At 35.9% G+C, this 18,065-nt stretch overlaps 1 protein-coding gene across 10 annotated transcripts in view; it reads left to right on the top strand.

The window, feature by feature from the left end:
* The window catches only part of PDLIM5 (PDZ and LIM domain 5), a 402,175-nt gene that overhangs the window by 291,328 nt on the left and 92,782 nt on the right, over window positions 1-18,065 (top strand). For 5 of the 10 annotated variants that reach the window (XM_019962445.2, XM_019962444.2, XM_070790881.1 and 2 more), the window contains exons 4-5: window positions 10,456-10,498; window positions 12,425-12,516. In XM_019962445.2, coding sequence (XP_019818004.1) covers window positions 10,456-10,498; window positions 12,425-12,516 — 135 coding nt within the window. Of the gene's footprint in view, window positions 1-10,455; window positions 10,499-12,097; window positions 12,517-15,938; window positions 15,956-18,065 lie in introns of all 10 variants that reach the window. The other 5 variants (XM_070790876.1, XM_070790875.1, XM_019962442.2 and 2 more) reach the window with 2 other exon arrangements.

The following is an 18,065-nucleotide window of genomic DNA, read 5'->3' as shown; positions in this document are numbered from 1 at the left end:
TAATCCAAGAATATTAAACCTGTCCCTTCTCCAAGCTTCAATATCAGTCCCCTGTGGTATGAATTTTATTTGAACAGGTGGTTTGGTAGTTTAGATGGATCATTCAGTGGCAAGTAGTATGAAGGTTTGAAGTAGAGGAATTAAGAGAGAGTGAAAGGTGGTGTCTTGCAGAAAGAATAATGAGAAGCTCAACTCTCATATCTTATGCCAGTTAGTGTCTGAACAAATTGTAATTCGAGGTTTCCCTTTATACAAAATGATTATGAGGTTTAGACTCCAAAAGAGCCACAGTCATGTAGGATTATTTCCTAGAATGTTTGTTATAGTCAAAACCATGAAATAATCTAAACTAGGGGTTAGCGAACTATGGCCTACAGTCCATCCCCCTACTGTTTTTATAAATGAAGTTTTGTTGGAACACAAAACTTGTTGTTGTTGAACACAACTTTGTTGGCTCACTTACATTTTGTCTGAATCATCTTTCTTGCTATAACGGCAGAACAGAGCAGTTGAATCTATATCCTGTGGCCCACAAAGTTTAAAATATTGACATGTATACCTGTGGTGGATTCATTTTGATATTTGGCAAAACTAATACAATTATGTAAAGTTTAAAAATAAAATAAAATTAGAAAAAAAATAAAATAAAATATTGACTGTCTCACCCTTTCCAGAAAAGTTTGCTGTTTTTTAACAATGGGGCATACAAAATAGCCTCCTTGTATTATATAAACCCTTTATTGAAATAGTATTTTTACTTGATAAAAATTTTATTTTTAATAAGAACGAATTATCCTGAACACTGATAATTATCCTGAACACTGAGCCTTTTATTGAAACTTGAACATACCTGTGATGTTATATAATCTCTTCAACTTTATTGTTTATAGAAATTATTTTGTAAACACTAGTTAGAAAAGTGCATTTTTCCCCTTAAATGATGCTGAGATTATTTGGAGTGTGGACATGAGGCACAATAAACAGATAAAACTTTCTTCCCTGATAAACATGCTTTTGTGGAAATAAATATAGTGTTAAAAAATAAATTTTTTCCATACAGAATCAAGTAGAATAATGGGAAATTTTGCACTTATCACTATGTGAAACTCTTATTTATTGGCTTATTATATGCCTCTTCCAGCTCAAAATTATTGAAGGCTGGGCAGATGAAAGGGTGATTTCAAGTGAAGGATATCAAGTAATATATAAAACTCTCATCCAAACTAGTTATTTAAACTGATCAGTATTCAGTTTGCAATTCTAAAGCTCTTAATAGCATTAAATTGGTGAACTTCAACCATAGAAAATAAAGCAGCACATCAAGAGATGAAGAAATATTTGTCAATTTGCTGATTCCTGCTATGTGAGATGGATATATCAGAGGAAGGATAATGTAGATATTGGCATTAAACTTTTTAGTGATCCAAGTTCTTTAACATTTGTAGACTTTATTTCTGAAACTTAAGCAATACATTGTGTATAAGGCCTTTAATTTAGTGTGGAGCTCCTAATAAGACCCCAATAAATGTAATGTTGACTGTGATCCTCTCGTTGTTTGTATAATAGGGAATTATGTTGTCATTTTAAGTTCAGCCTAATGCTCCTTTCTCTCACAAGCCCCTTATATTCCTTCTTGAAAACGCTGTAACCGATTTGGTCGGGGAAGGTCAGTAGAAGTCCTTTCCTTCCCTGCCTTACTCCCTCAGTCCCTCCCTGTCTCCTTTGTGGCTTGATTTAGAACTTGGTTGCTGAAGATTTCTTCTCAAGCCCCATCAACTCTTGTAACGACCTGAAAAGAATTTTTACAACAAAAGCCATTTCCTTACACAGAGAGGTAATTATTAATATCAAGTGGTTAATTGCCTGTTGTGAATTTCTCAGTGCCCCTTGAGCCAAGCCTCAGCAGAGGAGGCCCCAGGTACTCAGAGGGCTTCTAGCAATTCCATTGCTTCTCTCTTTTCCTTCTTTCTCTACTAAGTCTGTTGGACTTTGGGTTATTATTTCTGTCTGTCTATATTTAGTACTCGTAGTAATAGAGAGGGGCTTCCTGGTGGTTCAGATGGTAATAGAGAAAATGCAAAGAGAGAGAAAGAAACTGAGACTATGTGTATGAAAATGAATACATGTGTATGTGGTGAGTATAATCTTTTATAAGCTGAAAGGTATTGTGTTAATAATATGCTGCATGTGTGCATGCTCAGTTGTATCTGATTCTTTGCAACCCCATGGACTGTAGCTGGCCAGGCTCTTCTGTCCATAAAATTTTCCAGACAAGAATACCAGAGGGGGTTGCCATTTCCTCCTCCTGGGGATCTTTGCAACCCAGGGATTGAACCTGTGTCTCCTCTATAGGCAGGTGGACTCTTTACCACCGAGCTGCCTGGGAAGCCCTGATATATAACTACTACTGTATATACAGCACACTGATACATAGCTATTTTGTACTCTTGTTTGTAGAAAAAATAATCCTTATATGTTCTCAAATCATTTGGAAAAAAACCACTGATGCATTGCCATAAGTGATTTAAATGTTTAAGGTTTGAGTTTTAGGAAAGCCGACTAACTAGAAGTACAATTAAATATGGGGAAATGGTTTAAAGAGACATCCCTCTACACACTTGAGTGCTCACTTTTTTCCCCTCTGGAGTTGCTTTGTTATTGCAAATTGACAACTTTGCAATTAAAGTGATTAATGATGTGCCCTAGTGTTTATGGGTCCTGAGGTCAGTGAGCCCAAAGATGGCCATGCTGTGGGAAACTTAGATAGAGCTCATCTCACGGAAGATGAACTGAAATTCCTTCTCTTTTCTGTATGATTGTTTATGAATTAAGTGTATTAGATATGGTTGAAGGCATCACCAAGACATAATAAATAATGTGAGTAATCTTTATCAGTCTAGTTCTGTTGCATAATTCCTTATTTTTAAACACTAATGTGAACATTCATTGGTGATTTTTATTAGCTAAAAAAGTTTTACTTTATACAGCAGTATGAGAAAATTCATTGAGTGTTCAGTGAAGTTTTTCATGATCCCTTTGATTTAATCTTTATTAGATCTATCGATTATTTGGGGTATTATTTTTCCTATACATTATTTTAACCAGGGCATCAAAATTGTGATTTCAAATACAATGTTGTAACTTGGAACTCCTTTCAACCATTCAGCCAGAAGTTCTGAAACTGGTTGTAATGCTTCAGGGATTTTTATTTTGGATACTGCGCTTATAAAAATCAATCAGCTTTCAACATAGATTGTTCTAACCACACTGTGGGCTTTGTTCTTTGGATTCCACAAGCTGAGCATAGTACAGGGCCAAGGCACTAGCCTCTCTCCCCGTCGTGGCTTACTGCCCTACAGAAGTGTCGCACCAAGGGAAGAGAGAACAATAAGTGGATTGTTCTGTCTGTGGCACCGAGCCATTGCCAGGATCTCTGCTGGTTTCAGAAACACACACTGCACAAAAGTGACTTGTGACGATCACTGTGGTTGAATGGGAGATCTATATATTACACATTGCTTATTTCCCAGGATTTGAACAGAAAAATGTAGGAATAATTATTAGCAATTATACATCAGTTTTTAAAACTTTGTCTTTGCAAAATTGTTTGCTTATATGTAATCTATAACATTTCTAAAGTAAAGGAGCAGATTCTCAGTATAATACTGTTCTTGAAAGAAAGGCAACTATAAAAATTTTAATTTGGGGAAGTAATCTCCTTATTCGTTTTTTAGGATTTTCTCCTCAGGGAATATGAGAAATGTGTATTTCAGTTTGGTGGAGGAAATGAGATTTTCTCCTTAAACATTGATTAAATTATGCTCAGAGTATTTGGGTATCTTACTTAACAACGTTCAAGAAAGCACCAGCTTGTCAAGAAAGATACGCTGTATAACAAAAGGTTTTGAGGGGTTTGTGGATTGTAATGTTTCTTTCTCTTAATTTTAGCCACCTGAAGCAGACTTAAGAAAACTTTTCAGACTGACAGAGATTTACTCTCTTTATTTAAAATAACATTGCTCAGAGGGTTTTTCCCTTTCATAATTCCAACCTTGAGAAAGGTTTCCTAAGTAAATGAATATACTAAACATGAGTTCCAGAAATGAGTATTTCAAGCTCATGGGTATGGACCATGATCCACAGTGTTTTCTTCTTTAGGCATTTAAAGGCTTTGAATAGTCCCATGGTTACAATGCTTATGTAACTTTAAATTTTCTACATTTCTCTGATAACAGAACCTTTTTTGGGGGGAGGGTGTTTTGAAAAGTAGTTTTCTGTGAAGCCTACTTTGAGAAATAGCCTTACTTATCATAAGAAGTAGAACATGTACAGTGCATAAAATGTGGAAAATACAAGAAAGGAGAAAGCATATCATTCATAGAGAACTTCCACTAAAATGTTGGTGTGTTTCCAGTTTTTTCCATGTGTTAATCATGCTCCATATATGCTATTTTATATTTTTCTTTTTTCACTTAATATCATAAAGTAAGCATGTTAGCATGTAATTCAGAATTCTTTCTAAAAATTATTCTAATTGTTGTATAGTGTTTCATCATTTGGTTATACAACAGCCACTTCCTCATTGTATATTTAATTAGTTGTTTCCTAGTTTTCACTGTTGTAAGTTACACTGTTCAGTTCAGTACAGTTGCTCGGTCATGTCTGACTCTTTGCGACCCCATGAAGTGCAGCACGCCAGGCTTCCCTGTACATCACCAAATCCCAGAGCTTGCTCAGACTCATGTCCATCGAATCGGTGATGCCATCCATCCATCTCATCCTCTGTCGTCACCTTCTCCTCCTGCCCTAAATCTTTCCCAGCATCAGGGTCTTTTCCAATGAGTCAGTTCTTTGCACCAGGTGGCCAAAGTATTGGAGTTTCAGCTTCAGCATCAGTCCTTCCAATGAATATTCAGGACTGATCTCCTTTAGGATGGACTGGGTGGATCTCCTTGCAGTCCAAGGGACTCTCAAGAGTCTTCTCCAACACCACAGTTCAAAAGCATCAATTCTTCGGCACTCAGCTTTCTTTATTAAAGTGCAACTCTCACATCCATACATGACTACTGGAAAAACCATAGCTTTGACTAGATGGACCTTTGTCAGCAAAGTAATGTCTCTGCTTTTTAATATGCTGTCTAGGTTGGTCATAACTTTTCTTCCAAGGAGCAAGCGTCTTTTCATTTCCTGGCTGCAGTCACCATCTGCAGTGATTCTCGAGCCCCCAAAATAAAGTCTCTCACTGTTTCCATTGTTTTCCCATCCATTTGCCGTGAAGTGATGGGACTGGATGTCATTATCTTAGTTTTCTGGATGTTGAGTTTTAAGCCAACTTTTCCACTCTCCTCTTTCACTTTCATCAAGAGGCTCTTTAGTTTTTCTTTGCTTTATGTCATAAGGGAGGTGTTGTCTGCATATCTGAGGTTATTGATATTTCGCCTGGCAATCTTGATTCCACCTTGTGTTCATCCAGTCCGACGTTTCCATGATGTACCCTCATAGCTCAGTTGGTAAAAAATCTGCCTGCAATGCAGGAGACCCCAGTTCTATTCCTAGGTCGGGAAGATCCACTGCAGAAGGGATAGGCTACCCACTCCAGTATTCTTGGGCTTCCCTTGTGGCTCAGCTGGTAAAGAATCCGCCTGCAATGCAGGAGACCGGGGTTTGATTCCTAGGTTGGGAAGATCCTCTGGAGAAGGAAAAGGCTACCCACTCCAGTATTCTGGCCTGGAGAATTCCATAGACTGTACAGTCTATGGGGTTGCAAAGAGTCAGATACGACTGAGCAACTTTCACTTTCACTCTGCATATAAGTTAAATAAGCAGGGTGACAATATACAGCCTTGACATATTCCTTTCCCAATTTGGAACCAGTCTGTTGTTCCATGTCCAGTTCTAACTGTTGCTTCCTGACCTGCATACATATTTCTCAGGAGGCAGGTCAGGTGGTCTGGTAGTCCCATCTCTTTCAGAATTTTCCACAGTTTATTGTGATCCACACAGTCAAAGGCTTTGGCATAGTCAATAAAGCAGAAGTAGATGTTTTTCTGGAACTCTTGCTTTCTCAGTCATCCAACGGATGTTGGCAATTTGATGTTTGGTTCCTCTGCCTTTTCTAAATCCAGCTTAACATCTGGAAATTTTTGGTTCAGGTTCTGTTGAAGCCTAGCTTGGAGAATTTTGCACTTTTCTTTGCTAGCGTCTGAGATGAGTTCAATTGTACAGTAGTTTGAGTATTCTTTGGCATTGCCTTTCTTTGGGATTGGAATGAAAACTGACCTTTTCCGTCTTGTGTCCACTACTGAGTTTTCCAAACTTGCTGACATATTGAGTGCAGCACTTTCACAGCATCATCTTTTAGGATTTGAAATAGCTTAACTGGAATTCCATCACCTCCACTAACTTTGTTCGTAGTGATACTTTTTTTTTTTAATTTTGATTTTATTTTTAAACTTTACAATATTGTATTAGTTTTGCCAAATACCGAAATGAATCCATCACAGGTATACATGTGTTCCCCATCCTGAACCCTCCTCCCTCCTCCCTCCCCATACCATCCCTCTGGGTCATCCCAGTGCACCAGCCCCAAGCATCTAGTATCGTGCATCGAACCTGGACTGGCAACTCGTTTCATACATGATATTATACATGTTTCAATGCCATTCTCCCAAATCTTCCCACCCTCTCCCTCTCCCACAGATACTTTCTAAGGCCTTCTTGACTTTGTTTGCCAGGGTGTCTCATTCTAGGTGAGTGATCACACCATTGTGGTTATCCGGGTCATGAAGTTCTTTTTTGTACAGTTCTTCTGTGTATTCTTACAACCTCTTCTCAATATCTTCTGCTTCTATTAGGTCTATACCATTTCTGTCCTTTATTGTGCCCATGTTTGCATGAAATGTTTCCTTGGTGAAATGTTTCCTTGGTATGTCTGATTTTCTTGAAGAGATCTCTAGTCTTTCCCATTCTGTTTTTTTCCTCTATTTCTTTGCATTGATCACTGAGGAAGGCTTTCTTATCTCTCCTTGCTATTCTTTGGAACTCTGCATTCAAGTGGGTGTTCTGTTTCTCATTTGCCTTTTGCTTCTCTTCTTTTCTCAGCTATTTGTAAGGCCTCCTCAGATGGCCATTTTTTCATTTTGCATTTCATTTTCTTGGGGAAGGTCTTGATCACTGCCTCCTATACAATATAGGGAATGAATATATTTATCCATAAAGTCATTTTCTTATTTTAGATTAGTTCCTTGTGATAGACTCAAAGAAATTGATTTAATAAGTCAAGAGGCCTGAGATTTCTTCAAGTCTTTTTATAAATAAATGCCAAATTATTTTCCATAAGAGCTATAATAATATGTCATCCTTCCAACAAAATACAGCGTATCCTCAGAATCATTATGTATTAATATGTTTAAAAATCTTGACACTATTGAAAATAAAAGACATTGTAACTTTTTTTTGGCTATTTTGTTATAGTGAAGTTTGATTTTTTTAAAACTGGTGTTACTGCTATTCGTTAATTTTTCAGATTTCTTTTGTCATGCTTTCAAAATTTCCCAAACCACAATAGTTTTAGTGTTGTAAGAGTGTGTAATCATGCTTAAATGTAAGATTTATGTACTCTATTGATCTTTAAAAATGTAACTCATATATGTTACAGATTTTATATATGTATTCTGTGCATTAAAAATGCTTTTCCTAATATTTTTAATGTGGGCAAGTTGACTTGTTCTGTTTATTAAAAAAATAATATACTAAAATGAAGGCCATTTTAACAGAAATATTCAAAAATTACATGGCTTAAACTGTGAGCTCTTGTAAATATTCAAACAGAGGTCAAACATATATCTGATTGGCATGTGATAGAGTAACTTTAAGGCTTCCTTGATAGATCAGTTGATAAAGAATCTGCCTGCAATGCAGGAGACCCCTGTTCGATTCTTGGGTCAGGAAGATCCTCTGGAGAAGGGATAATCTGCCCACTCCAGTATTCTTGGGCTTCCCTTGTGGATCAGCTGGTAAAGAATCCACCTGCAATCCAGCAGACCTGGGTTTGATCCCTGGGTCGGGAAGATCCCCTGGAGAAGGGAAAGGCTACCCACTCCAGTATTCTAGCCTGGAGAATTCCATGGACTGTATAGTCCATGGGGTTGCAAAGAGTTGGACATGACTGAGCGACTTACATTTCACTTCAAGGAACCGTCTAAGTTTCAATGATTCTATGATTCATTTGGTAATTATTTAAGTATTTAAACCAGCATAACTAATTTTTATTGCATATAATGTCAGCTGTTTCGTTTGATATTTAATTATAAGCCAGTCTTTTTTTTTCCACCTACAACATAATGCTTGTAATTTTCATGTGTAATGGACTTGATCCTGGAATTTTGAGGACAGGTTTTCCTCTTTTCTTTGACTGCTTTTCTTATTTCATGTCATTGTACTTGTGGGCCTTTATCAGAAGGTGAGCAGGCTAGATAGTAAAGATTCAGTTTAAATTTTTTTGTGAATCCTATATTTTAAGAAATAGTTTTGTAGAACTTTCAATCCATAAAATATGGTAAGACTCGTTCTTTAAGTTCTGAACAGATTAAGAGGTTGGACTCTACAAAGTTAGTGAAAACTAACCATTCTGGGGTTTTTGTTGTTGTTTCTAATGCTATTCAAGTAAGAACTAACACCCAGAAAAAACTAAGGGGTTTGTTTTCATAGACATGGGATATATACATTTTATTCTTCTTGGAAACCATTTTATTCTGTTCAGGTTAAACATCATCTTTTGTTTATATTGTTTTTGTGTTAGTAGAAGAGCTCCATATACCTTTAAGTGTCCAGATGAAAAAGGATTCTGTCCTCTCTGTTACGGCAAAATTTCAATCGTGTCTTGGGTGGTTTTAATAAGTAGATCGTTTGTGATTGCATCTTACTGTGAAATTTCAGTGAAAGAAAGATTCCAGTGTTCTGTTCTTGAACTTGTTTCCTTTGCTTGTTATAATAAGCCTATGAGCTAAAAGAGAAATTGATTGATAGCACACATGGAAAGTTGTGCAATTGCAGAGTGTAATTCTCCATAGCAGTAACTGAATGTTAGCATCCATTGTTGTCTCTCATTATGTTAGTCAATTATTCAGTCTGTGCTTGCCCTGGCTAACCAAATTAGTTGTTATTGGAAAATTCAGTTGCTCCTAAAAATGTTGATCAGAGTTCATTACTAGGTTATGACTGTAGAGACCAAATATCCTATGTTAGCTTCTCTGTAAGTAAAATGATCTCATGATTTGCAGCTTAAAATTTATCACTTATTATTTACCTACTGTGGTTACATTTCTTGAATTCTGCACTTGCTGTCGTATCCTCAGGCTTGTGTGATATAAGAGGAGTTAGACTGCTTCTGACATTATTAAACTTAATGTATACCTTCAGTTCAGTTCAGTTCAGTCACTCAGTCGTGTCCCTTAATGCTGGGAAAATAGCTTTAAGTCATTAGGAGCTCTCCAATCATTTACTGTCCTTGACTGCAGCCAGTGTATTGTAATACATAAGGATGGTTGGCTTTAGCTCCATTCTAGAAGTAATTTACTTTAACTCTGAAGTTCCTCCTGTGAAGAATGGGGGTAATGATTGCTGCTGCTTTGGTTATTTGTCATGATTATAAGAGATAATTGCTCCAAATCAATTATCGTTACTATTAGTCCATGCTAACCAAACTGACAGTAATAATACAAAAAAGTATAGATTGAAAATAATGAATTTGTATATGAGAATAGTTTTATGCATGGATTTTTGTCCTCTTTTCCTTTTTGTCTTCTTTCTATGCTCAGTACTGATAACCTGTTATTAATACATGCCAGGCCGTGGTGATACAGAGACTCAAGTAGGCCATGATTATTGCCTTCACTGAAATTTTAGCCTAGTGGAAGAACTTACAGTTTGGTTTTAGCAGAACAGATCCATTAATCTGCACTTAAAATATAAATACAAAATTAATACTCAGTGAGCCAGTTCAAACAGAATTTATTTAGTATCTTCACACAAAGATCCACATGTTCTTTGGGCATATTCATGGATAGTAAGAGAGAAGGCAGATACTGTTGGACAAAGAGATCAGTTACTTGTTTCAGGAACTACTGAAAGTCTTGTTTATTTTACTTTACCCTTTTTGGTGAGGGATATAACCTTAATTTAAAGGTTAATCATGGGTTAATTAGCAAACAGGATTGATGTTTGTCTTTCTTCATTTAAATGTGTAGAGAACTGTTGAATACTTAGTGTATGAGTTATTAGATCTTACAGCATTTGAGTTTCATGAACTAATTAGTAGATTGTGAATAATTGAAAGCATGAATTATGAAACTATAAATTCTGATGATTTAGTATGTTAAGGTACATAATAATAAAAATTTCATTAATAAGTTTGCAAAAATTCATGTTTTCTTCCTTTTTCTGTTTTTTCCTCAGAGCATCTGCTACACCCAAGCTTGAGCCAGTTCCTGTTCAAAAGGTGTGTTTCTAATCCAGCATTACTGGGATAATATTTGATTGTCCCTCCTGAACCACTCTAACTTCCATTCCTGTTTGCAGCCATACTGACAATTTATAGATCTCATATAGTTTTTCCTCACAGTTCTTTAAAGATGATGAGGGATAGTGAAAATCAACACATAACAGAATTATCATGTAATTATTCCTTACTATTTAAACAATGTAATTATTCCTTATTATTTAAATAGTATTTCCAGTGTCATATATTATCGGTAACTCATTTCCAGATGTCTTACCTTCACTTTTAATTTGCCTCTTTATTCAAATAATCTAAACAGATTAAATAAGTGGTTACAAAAATGAATGTCACAGTTAATCTTTAATGACAGTTTACTGGTAATATTAAATTATATTTTCAGAGTATTCTTGGATTAGGTTTTTGGCAAGTACCCTATTTTTATATATATATATATCTTCAAATTGTCCCAAACCATTGTTCATTTACATCTGGTTTTGTGCTTTGGGGGGTTTTCTCCTTAATTTTACTCGTGCCTTTTCAGTGAATTTGCTCATATTGATTCCCTGAGGCATTAAGTTACTTTATCCCCCTCAGCTTTATTATTTCTGTAAGATTAGATTACTTTTTCTTCCTTTAAATTAAACATAATAGAGCTACCATTATGTACTTTTTAAAGAATTCGATTGTTTTTCTTTTGAGATGATAAGGACTTATTCTTGAATATCATAGAAGATTAAGCTGGGTTTATTTTTAAATTCACACTTACTTTGCGATAGGGGTTTGCAAACACAAATTCTGTTAATTTTAGGTGGAATTGATCTTAGTTTTTTTTTTCTTTGATGTCTGTGAAGAAACATTTAAGATCTTTTTTTTTTCCTCATGTTACTTTTGAATATTTATTTTGGAAAAGGGAAGAATTTTATTCCATCTTTAGCGATATCTCAAAACATTCCAGAGAGAGAAATAGGTGGACTGTAGAAAAGGGAAAGGATTGATTTTGTTTCATTTGTTTTGTGTTTTATTTTTAAGGAGATCAAAGTAATTAGAATGTTCACATTTCTGAATTAGATGGAAATGAACATTCCTTCTTTTTTTTTTTGATTGAAGAATTAGAAATGTCCAGCTGCTTCTGCATGAATCAAATAATTGTGCTCTGGAGAGTAATTAAACGTGTTTAAAAGATGGAATTGTAGTTGAGACTCTGGATATTTTAAAATAAATGTTTTGATTAGTGATGTTTTGTTTACTGTGGAGTATTGAAAAAATTTTCTTTTGGAGTATGTCTAAATTGACACTTATGTTGGCCTTTAGGCTTTTTGATAACTTTCCTAATCTATTTCCTAAATATTTTGAACTCCTTTCATTTTTTAAAAAACATTTATTTACTCAGTATGTGCATCTGTGTTATGCATGTTGAGACCAGTTAGCATGCATGCTAATATTTTATCAGCTCATTATTTTTATCTGGAAACGTGTAAAGTTTGACCTGCTAACATAATTGTGTTTGTCTTTTTACAAACTAGCTGTGTGTTCTTTTCAGTGGATCTATTTTGCATGTCTTTGCCGTGTTTTGTGTATGTTTATTTTTATTTTACATAGGGAGAACCTAAAGAAGTAGTTAAACCTGTGCCCATTCCATCTCCTGCTGTGTCCAAAGTCACTTCCACCACCAACATGGCCTACAATAAGGCCCCGCGGCCCTTTGGTTCTGTGTCTTCACCAAAAGTCACATCCATCCCATCACCATCGTCTGCCTTCACCCCAGCCCACGCGACCACTTCATCACATGCTTCCCCTCCACCCGTGGCCGCTGTCACTTCTCCCCCATTCGCTGCATCTGGACCGCATGCTAATACCAATGTTAGTGCTGACCAGCGGTCATCTGCGCTGAGCGCTGGTAAACCTGCAGTTAATGTCCCACGGCAGCCCACAGTCACCAGCGTGTGTGCCGAGACTGCCCAGGAGCTAGCGGAGGGACAGAGAAGAGGATCCCAGGGTGACAGTAAACAGCAAAATGGGTAGGTGGCCGAGGGTGCTTTCTGCTCTTATCAAACTCTTCTTTCAGGCAATTTCCAGGCAACACTTAATTTCCACCCACCCCCAAAATCAGTTGTTCTCTGAGAGAAGGGAAATGAAGTTTCATTTGCTTCATTAACATGTGATGTAGCTTTATGTTATATACAATACAGCACTCTGTGCAAGGCAATTATAGGTTAATCCAAACCTAATTATGCATCTTGACCTGTTATGAATCATGTAACGGACTCTGTAACCCTTTTTCTCCAAGTCTGGAACAGCGTGGAGCAGCTGGCCCTTATAATGCAAGGCAAATCTTGAATCTTTCTGTCTCAATTTTTCCATTCTTTTGTGAATCACCAAAAGTTGAAATAGAATGGTTGCAGTTGTGTCAGCTTATGTATCTCATGCTAAAGAGAGAGGAAATGAGAAGCTTGTAAGAAGCTGTTTTTCTAGGAAGTATTTTGAAGACAGAAAATAAATTTAGTTTTGACTCATGTCTATGTATGATGCATTAGCTTAGGTCAGCTGGCTAAGCCACATTCTTTTCAGATAAACTTACACTGAAATTTAGTCTTTAAAAGCAGACAGTAATGAGAGGACAGTAACATTAACGGATGCTTAAAAACATCAGAAGCAAATTAGAGAATATTTTCATTGTAAACATTTTTCTAAAATGAGTAGATTTAAAGCAGTGGACACTAAATATATAATGTTATAATAATTTTCTGAGAATCCATTCCTTATAATTTTCCTCTTTTTTTGTGGCACAGATTTTTAAAAAATTGAAGTCTGTTTTCAGTAGCCATCATTTATAGATGGGTATTTTATTTTTGGAATCCAGTGACTATCATGTAAACCAAAGTCACTTCTGTAAAGTCATTTTGATCAGATTTATTGTGACAAAAGTGTCTTTTAAAAGGAAATAATCTGCATGCATGATTGTTTTTAACCAATGTCAGGTCCCAGGAAAATATAATTAAAATAATTGTGTAGTTAGGTCCTTTCTGAGATAATCCCTTCTGAATGTTAATTCATGTAATGTAGGGGCTGTGCTTTCATAGGACTGCTCCCATGGTAACTTGGGGGCTTTGAAAAAGAAGGTGGCAGGGTTCCAGGAGCAAGTCTGGAAGGACAGCTCCTGGGCCCTATGTGTGGTTTTGTGGTTGTGGGTGACTTTTGAAAGTTTTGATGTATATACTGAGGAAAACTAGTGCCTTTCAAAGAAAGTTATTTCTCTCTTATGAGGAAGATAAATAGTATGTAGTGTTGAGGTGCATTTGGTTGTCATTTTTCTGATTTGTCTATTTTAAGATGATAGATTTTAGAGTAATCAAAGTAGATATCTTGAAAAGACAGATGTGTGTGTGCTGAATTGTGTCTAACTCTTTGCAAACCTGTGGACTGTAGCCCGCCAGGCTCCTCTGTCCATGGGATTTCCCAGGCAAGAAACTGGAGAGGGTTGCCATTTCCTTCTCCAGGGGATCTTCCCAATGTAGGGATTGAGCCTGTGTCTCCTGCATTGCAGGCGGATTCTTTACTGCTGACCCATCTGGGAAGCCCCCTAAAAAGACAGATGCTGCCTATCAAATGCAGTCTCATGGAAGACTAAAAGCAGAAGTTTATTTTGTTTACTAAATTCCAGGTTCAGTAGGAAAAAAATACTTCTTTTGAAGGAAGTGTTTAAGTTAAAATCTTTTCTCCTTCCTAACATTTCATAAAATTTTATAAGGAAGGCTTCTATATTTGGCAAAACTAATACAATATTGTAAAGTTTAAAAATAAAATAAAATTTAAAAAAAAAAAGCTAAAAAAAAAAGAAAATTGTAGAGATAAAAGCAAAACTGAGGTTACAGAAAACTATTATATTGAAAACACTAAGCTGAAACTTTGTGTTTTATGGGTGTAGCTTTGGTGATTCCTGAAATGACTTATTATTTTCAACTTTGTAGGCAGTGATACAGTTACAGGAACTTTACAGTGGTTTCTTAGTCAGTTGACATGTAGTTATTGAGCACATGTCTGGTGTCCTGCACTGTCCAAGATTCAGGACAAAAGGGACTGTTATATGTTTTGCATCATTAACAAGCAAGTTACTGCTTTGCATTTGTAAATTGATTGCATTTAAAAGTAGCTTAATTTCAGGTGTTGACCCGATGTGTTAGCACAATGAAAACTTGATTACTATGAAAACAAAAGTGTGGTTTTTGTGAAATTCTATAGACAAATTTGCAGTGCTCTTTCTGCTGTTTCTCTTACTACGTTTAGATCAGAGAAATCAAAAAATAAATCTCACATTTTACTATTTACTAGTCAGTGATGTCATTTTGAAAAGCAGGTGTTTTGTGGTATTAATGAATATATTTCCTGCATCAGGTGTCAAACTCTTTTCCTGAAATCACTGTCAGCCTTTTTACTAAATGTGTGATTATTGAATTTTCCATATTTTTATAGTGTTACAAATGATTGCAACAAATGTCTTTCACAGTTGAGAGTTGTTACTTTTTATTACTCTTTATTTTAAAACCTAATTGCCAGTAACCAAAAACTTAGGAGTTTATAAGGATGTAAAGTTAAATGGATAGATTATGTTTTTATTCAAAGCAGGAGGACTATTAGTTTTTATAGGTGTCCCACTCAAATTTATGTAGTTTTATAATAAACATAAGACACAACGAGTACTTATGAATTATGCATCATTACTGAGAAATAGTTATCCTAATAGTATGAAATCTAACAACTATTGATATTTTTAGAATATTAATAATACTATGCTAGCATTCTTGTTCCTTCTTACAAATAATAATGGAACGAGGCACTTTTTAGAAATTTTTAGTCCACCTTCTTCATATATGAATTTGTAGTCTTGGCTTACTATTTTCTTTACTACTCTCCTTACTCTACTTTGAGGGGAAGCCGCAGCTTCCCTGGTGGCTCAGAGGTTAAAGCGTCTGCCTGCAATGTGGGAGACCCGGGTTCAATCCCTGGGTTGAGAAGATCCCCTGGAGAAGGAAATAGCAACCCCCACCAGTACTCTTGCCTGGAGAATCCCATGGAGGGAGGAGCCTGGTTACGCTACAGTCCACGGGGTCTGGACATTTCATGTACACAGACATGACTGAGCTGCTTCACTTTTCACTTACTCTACTTAGAGCAAAATGGAGTTTTATATTCCAAACTGGAAGGGAATCCATTTTGAATCACGTAGTTTAAGTAATTTACCTTCTTCCTTTCCATATGCTCTTGCATTATAATGTGCCACTGCGTTCAAGAGGTAAGTCTTTCATGTATTCTTTATTAATTTTAATTTCATTGGACTGCAGTCTCTTCTAACAGTTCGTATGTGGTATTTTGATGAACCTGGCCTTGAAAGATACAAAATATGATATGGTAGTAATATTTTTAAATGCTTTTCTCTTTGCAGAAAACAAAAGTGACAAAGTTAGTATCTACATTACTGGAGAGGAAATATGGTGATTTATATATGAGTAAACAGCATGAATGCCCGATTTTTGCAAAATTAAGTTAAATTTTGCAAAAGAGCTGTAATTTAGAATAACCACATTTAGTCTTTTCAATAAGTTTTGTTTGCATCGCTATGTTGTGGTGAATTGCTTTATGGTAATAAATAGTAGTGTTTAACTTTCGTCATGAAGTATATGTGGGGTTTGCTGTATAACAGTTTAAAAGAGGTTATGTTGCAGGTAATCTGTAGCAGTCAAGACTGTTAGACGAGAAAGACAGAAGAGAAAGCATAAATACATGTGCCACTAGTGAATAGTCTATATTATAAAACTGAGTTGACTTCCAAATTCATATCAAAACCCAGTATTTCCCAGGTAGAATCTCTAAGAACCTTTTTGATTTTTCAGCCAGTGTTGCTGAAAGATGTAGAACTCTATGTATGCAGTTGTGTGTCATTGGCTGATAGAAGGTCTGTACACCTTTGCAATTAGTTAAGTATCACAGGTAGTTGGCATAGACATTGGAAATCGCCACGTCAAAACTTTGTGTCTATTGGTATTGATGATAAACTAGTGATTACTAGCTTTAAAGTTGATAAAAATCACATTAGACAAGAACTTAATTTTGTGTTATGATTATTCTGAGCATATGCTGAAATTTCCTCATCATACTCTAGAGTAGAATTGAAAATATGGAATATCTTAGACACACTTGAGGGAATTAGCTATTGAATAATAATAATTATTATTATTGTTAAATTAGAGAACTTTATTCCAGTATGGTTATGATCTCACTGATTGAATAGGGCTTCCCTTGTGGCTCAGCTGGTAAAGAATCCGCCTGCAATGTGGGAGACCTGGGTTCGATCCCTGGGCTGGGAAGATCCCCTGGAGAAGGGAAAGGCTACCCACTCCAGTATTTTGGCCTGGAGAATTCCATGGACTGTATAGTCCATGGGGTTGGAAAAAGTTGGACATGACTGAGCGACTTTCACTTCACTTCAAGGAACATGTTACAGTCATATAAGAATATTATACACCAGTGCACTAGAGAAACATCCCCAAACCCTGATTTATTGATTGTCTACTTAAAGTTAAATTCTTATTACACAAAGGCTTTCACTAGTTATAAGATGCCAGTGTAATAATTTGACTTGTAAGGGGGGAAAATGGGACTTGAAAAAATAACCACATTTAGGTTAAATGCATATTTTTTAAAATTCAAGGATAATATTCATTAAATTACTAAATATTAGTATGCACTGTGCTATATGTTTTTAACTGCAGTATGTGATTGAATTTGCATTTAAACTTTGGACCTTGAGAACTTACTTAAATTTCTAAGCATGCAGCTTGAAAGTGATAGAGCCAAGATTGGAGCCTAGGGACTTTTGAAGCCAAATTTTGGTGTGGCTTACTCTGTCACCTGTTTGTGACCTGAACTTATTTCTGTTACTTTGAATTGGTATTTGTTTTTAATGGTTATAGTCTTGATAAATTGAGTGAATTGAAACTACATGAATGAATAATGTGCATAAACTACAGTTGGGTTTAACGGTGCTTTTTTTATATAGAGCAGCTGGAGGATCTATTCTAACAACAAATTTGTATTTGTATAGTTATCAAAGTGCTTTCAAGAGCATGTAAACATATGCCCCTATAGGAAGTCTGAAAGATAGAGAAGTATCCATTGGATAGACATATCTCTATCCAAAAATAGAGAATGTAGTCTGGTTCACTGTTGAGGGAAAAGAAGCTCCTGGGGGTTGCAGCTTGTCCAGGCATAGAGGGAGTGGGCAGCATAGTCAGGGTGAAAAGCCATGTCAGTCTGACTGCCCCATTGGCACAGATGCCACTGTGTTGTATGATGGGCTATTCCACTTGAACACACTTGTAAAATTCATGAAAATACCCTTTCAGCATATTAAAATTGACATCTTTAGACTTTAACCAATCAACCCTCTTCTGCTTACCCCTCACCACATCATAGAATACCTCCACCCCCACAACTTCATTTTGACATAAACCTTCTTTCTCAAACTTTGCAATGTTCAAATATATTTCTAAGATTTTATTCTGGTCAGAGG

This window comes from Bos indicus, chromosome 6 (genome assembly GCF_029378745.1).
Source record: "Bos indicus isolate NIAB-ARS_2022 breed Sahiwal x Tharparkar chromosome 6, NIAB-ARS_B.indTharparkar_mat_pri_1.0, whole genome shotgun sequence".
Classification (NCBI taxonomy): domain Eukaryota; kingdom Metazoa; phylum Chordata; class Mammalia; order Artiodactyla; family Bovidae; genus Bos; species Bos indicus.
This window is presented reverse-complemented; position numbering and strand designations above follow the sequence as displayed.